Source organism: Condylura cristata, unplaced genomic scaffold, assembly GCF_000260355.1.
Source record: "Condylura cristata isolate star-nosed mole 26May11 unplaced genomic scaffold, ConCri1.0 scaffold00045, whole genome shotgun sequence".
Classification (NCBI taxonomy): domain Eukaryota; kingdom Metazoa; phylum Chordata; class Mammalia; order Eulipotyphla; family Talpidae; genus Condylura; species Condylura cristata.
This window is the reverse complement of record NW_004567146.1, coordinates 1,261,856-1,266,612: the sequence shown is the minus strand read 5'-3', so window position 1 is coordinate 1,266,612 and position 4,757 is coordinate 1,261,856. Positions and strand designations below refer to the sequence as shown.

Genomic DNA, 4,757 nt, shown 5'->3' with positions numbered 1-4,757 from the left:
CCCCCCCCTGCTTTTGATCCCATTCCCCACTCCACCCCCACAAAATGTCTCTGGTATATGGCTGTTCATTATTCTTATTATTTTCTCGCCTGGTCCATTATACTCAGCAGAGTATTTCAGTGGATCTATCTGCTCTGCTCCCCACTCTGTCTCTGGTGAATCCTCTCGCCACTCTTGCACCTCTAGCCTGTACCCCAATCTGTATGCATAAATAAATAAATCTTTTCTAAAAAAATTCACTTCCAGTAGACAGAAGGACCATAACCTAGTTAGAACAGGGGCTCTGGAGTGACATAATCTGGGTTGAAATCCAATTCTTATTTGTTAGGGGACCTTCAGCAAATTATATATCTTCCCTAGGCTTTAATTTACTCATCTTTAAAATGAGCTAATAATACAAAGGGTAGTTGAGGGGGTTACAAGACATGACCCACGAGATGCCTGTGACTGACAGTCACTGACTGGCTCCTGCATTCCACAGACATTTGTCAAGTATCTGCTTTGTGTCAGAGGTTCTCTGACACTGGGGACACACCAGCAAACAAGCTTAAGTTTGCTTTCTGCCCTCATGAAACTTACATTTTCATGAAGCAAATGTAAATAAGCAGCAAAATAAATGAGGAAAATATATAGTATGTTAGACAGTGACAGGAATCTCCGAAAGTTTAAGTTCCCTTTTAAATTAACAATCCCACCTTCAAATTAATTCTCATTTCTCTCACTTGACTATAATAAGCATTCAGTATAAACCAGGCTGCTTCTGAAAAAAATTCTCTTTGCTTAGAAATTTCTTTAGCCAAATATCCAATTTCATTGTTCACAACTTCTCTTCCACAAAACACTAGAATACAAACACAATTCAGCCAAGCTCTTTACCACTTTATAAAAACAATGGATTTCTTCCAGTTTCCCGTATGTTCCTCATCTCCATCTGAGACCTCACTAGAATAACCACCATCCATATTCCTACCAGCAGTCTGCTCAGTACCATTTAGTTATTCTCTGAAATGACTGAGGCCTTTCAACAACTCTCTTTTTCTGTACCCTCAGAAGAATTGCCCCTAAAAGTCCATTCAGGGTCTCCCTGGTGGCTCAAGGGGTTAAGTCTCTGCAGCCACTGCAGCATGAGTTCAATACAGGCCAGGGAGCTGACCCACCTGGGGCAGCAGACCTCTCCTGTCTTGTCCACTGCTCCCCTCAGCAATATATTGCAGTAGATCTATTCTGTCTCTGGTGAATCTTCTCACCCCCAGACACCTCTGGCCTGTACCCCAGTTCTTGGATGCATAAAGTAAATGCTTAAGAAAACAAAAAGTCCATTCACAGCATGAAGGCTTTCTCTAACATGTACCTCCAAATTCTGCCAGTCTCTGCTCATTATTCACTTCTGAATCTGCTTCCACATTTTTAGGGTGTTTGTTGTAGTATCACTTTCACCTCCCAGTACTAAGTTTCTGTCTTAGTCTGTCTGCTCAGGCTGTTATTACAAATGTAACCAACTAGGCAACAATTAAGCAGAAATTTAGGACCTCCCTAGAGGGGTTAAGTCTCAACATTGCCATTGCCACCATCTTAGCGGGCCTGATTTCTACCCAGGCAGACCTTTCCTGTCTTGCCCACTGCTCCTCTCAGCAGTGTTATTTTACTCCATTTGCCTATTGGGCTCTCCACTCTGCCTCTGATGAATCTTCTCGCCTCCTCCTGCACCTCTTCCCTGTACCCAGTTCTTCTATGCAAAAGAAATAAAATCTCACAATAAAGGAATAACTAATTCTTTTTTTAAAAGAATCAAATTTATTCCTCCAAGTTCCAGAGCCTGGAAGCCCAAGATCAAGGAGGGCCCTGTCCAGGGTGCCTTCCCACTGTGTCTCACACTACAAAACGGGGTAGGGGGCTCTCTGGAGCCTCTTATAGAAGACTCTAGTCCCGTTCTGAGGGCTCCTCCTTTATGACCAAAGCCTCTTTAAGGTTCCACTTCCTAGTTCTATCATCATCAGGGATTAGGATTTCAACATATAAATTCAGGGAAGGGGGAGTATAAGCATTCAGATCATAGCAGCTTGACTACTAGCACATGCTAGTAGTTTGATCTTGAACAAATTATGTAACCTATCTATGACTCAGTTTCCTCAATTACAAACTGGGAACAAAAATAACACCCATTCCCTACAGGTGTGATGAGGATTAAAAGAGATAATGCACATGAAGTACTTTTTTTTTTTTTTTTTTAAGATTTATTTATTTATTCATACAGAACTGGGGTACAGGCCAGAGGCTCAGGGACGGTGAGAGGCTTCACCAGAGACAGAGCGGGGAGCAGAACAGGCAGATTGATGAAGCACACTGCTGAGGGGAGCAGTGGGCCGGTCAGGAGAGGTCTGGCTCGCCATGTGGTCTCCTCCGGGGCAGGCGGCAGGCGGGAATCGAACTCATGCGGAAGTGGCTTCAGATTCTCAGTGCTGTGCTTTAACCCGCTGCGCCACCAGGGAGGGCCACATGAAGTACTTTTAAAAATTGCCTAGCTTATGGTGAGTGTTCTATAACAAGTTAACTATAATCATTGTGAAAAACCGCACTTCTCCCCATTTCCTACTATTTTCCATAATTCCTCAAAAATCTCCAAGAACATGTCCACAAGCCCATTCCTAAATGTACTTATGGTCTAGGATATGATTTATAAGGACTTGACCACTTAAACTCACTAATTAAAGCTTAGGTGTTCTTTATTTTCTCTCACATCGTTTTTGGCTTAAATTCACTCACAAATTTACCCCCAGGGTCTAGCACAGTGCTTTGTAGTTGGCAGGCGCTCCTAAATTCATGGAATAAAGGTTTGTTCTACCCTGGTGCCATTTGTTCTTCTGATAAGGACTCCCAACAGCATAGCTCTTGACTTTCTTGCTTGCAAATTTGAGTGTATACAGCATTCCTTACACTTCCCATCTCACCACTACTTTCCTGCTTCTTTCTAAACGTCCCCCCCCCCAACCCCCACAGGCTCACTCTCCACTGCTGTTTACAATGTCTGCATCTGATCTTTTTCCAACTAGACCCTTAAAGCTAAACTCCTCAGAGTTAAAGTGAGTCTTATGAGTTCCAGGTAACCACCGAGTACCCAGCATGGAGAACAAAGTCAACACTTAACTGAATCCCCCATAATAGCTCTTAGGCCTTAAAGGTTTTTAATTTCCCCAAACTCTTTGTCCTGTTTCCCTCTGCTTAACATCCTCCTCCCACATTTAGTTCTGTTTCATCCCTCACTAATCCCAAGGAGCGAGCACAAAGAGTCAGGGCACAGGACTAAGGTCAAAGTGGAAGACTGTCTTTTTATGGTGAACTCTATGGCTTCAGATTTTGCTTTAAGCTCATCAGCGACAAATGTTTTTAACAGACGGCAGTTTTGTACCATTTATAGAGAGAAGAGGACATAATCATAAGCTCTGGATGGATGGAGGTGGGCTGATTGGATAAATTGTATGTTGGTGGATAGAAACTAGACTTTTGGTGGTGATCATAATGTAATATAGAGATTTTGACTTATAATGTGCTATACAGGAAACCTATATTTTGTTTTAAACCAATGTTACTTCCCTCAACACTTTTTAAATAAAACAAGACAAAAAACAAATGTATGCTCTGTCAGAGCCAGATGGCCTAACCTCAAACCCTTGTTTCAACACTTACTCGATCCATGATCTCGGGCAAGATGTTTAACCTCTCCCTACCAGAGTGTCCTTGTGTGTAAAAAAACGCACAGAAGGATCTATGTCACACGATTATGGAGGCGCTTAAAAGAGCAAATACTTAGAAAGTGCTTAAATCTGTGCTAAACAAATCCTAAAGAGGTTTTGTTATTGTTGTTTACAATACTACCTACCAGTGCCACAGGAAATCAGTAACCCCAAGGTCACGTAAATTAAACGTATCTTCTGTGACTCATAATGATTGTTGTCAAGAATGGGGCACTTCCTACATGCTCAATTTGCATTATCTGCATTATCTGCGTAAATGTTGACAACAACCTCAAGAGGGAGTTGCACTTAACCTCACTGGAAAATTGAGAAGCACAGAGAGGTTAAGCAATTTTCTCAAGGTCACATAGCCAGCCAGTAGCAAGCAACTTCATTCGTTTATTTTCTGTTTATAATGTGCCTCAGCTAGAGAAAAGCCCAATGGGTACAAAGGTAAACAGTTCAGGCCCCAACCTACAGGAAGTTTCAGTTTCCAGAGAGGGGCGGGGCGCGGTAGGGAATGACGAGTAAACAAAGTTATAACACCGTGTGGTAATTGCTATAATAGAGGCTCACCACAAAAAGTGCTACTGGATCTCAGACCCTGGGACAAGAACAGTACCGAGAGCGTTAAGGGCCCAAAGGGAAGACGTGACAATGACGGAATAAGCAGCTGTCTTTTGACACAGCCAAAGGACTGAAAGGGCTTAAAGATGGAGGCGGAGCGCCGTGTCACCCGCTGGTCTGACAAGTCCCGGCGGGACCGGAAAGGAGTTAAGGAGAGCAGGTGGGCGGGGCCCGCGCGTTGATTGGCAGGGGTGGGACCAGGCTCACTACCCGCCCCTCCCTCCCCCAAGCTCCGGGCTGGCGGGGGTACCGCCTGGGCGAGGGCTGGGGCGCGGGGCCGAGCAGCCTACCCCCTCCCCGGTTCCCTGCCGCGTTCCGCCGGCGGGGCGCGCTGGAGAAGTTGAGCGGCGCGGGAACCCGCCCGGGGGCTGACAGCCGCAAAGTTTGGCCCAAGGAGGA

General features: G+C 44.5%; 1 protein-coding gene across 1 annotated transcript in view; it reads left to right on the top strand.

Annotated features, from left to right (window-relative positions):
* Positions 1–4,444: 4,444 nt before the first annotated feature.
* Positions 4,445–4,757, top strand: part of LRP10 (low density lipoprotein receptor-related protein 10) — a 6,624-nt gene continuing 6,311 nt past the window's right edge. The window contains exon 1 of the mRNA XM_004694659.2: positions 4,445–4,518. Within this exon, the coding sequence (XP_004694716.2) occupies positions 4,445–4,518 (74 nt within the window). The remainder of the gene's footprint in view (positions 4,519–4,757) is intronic.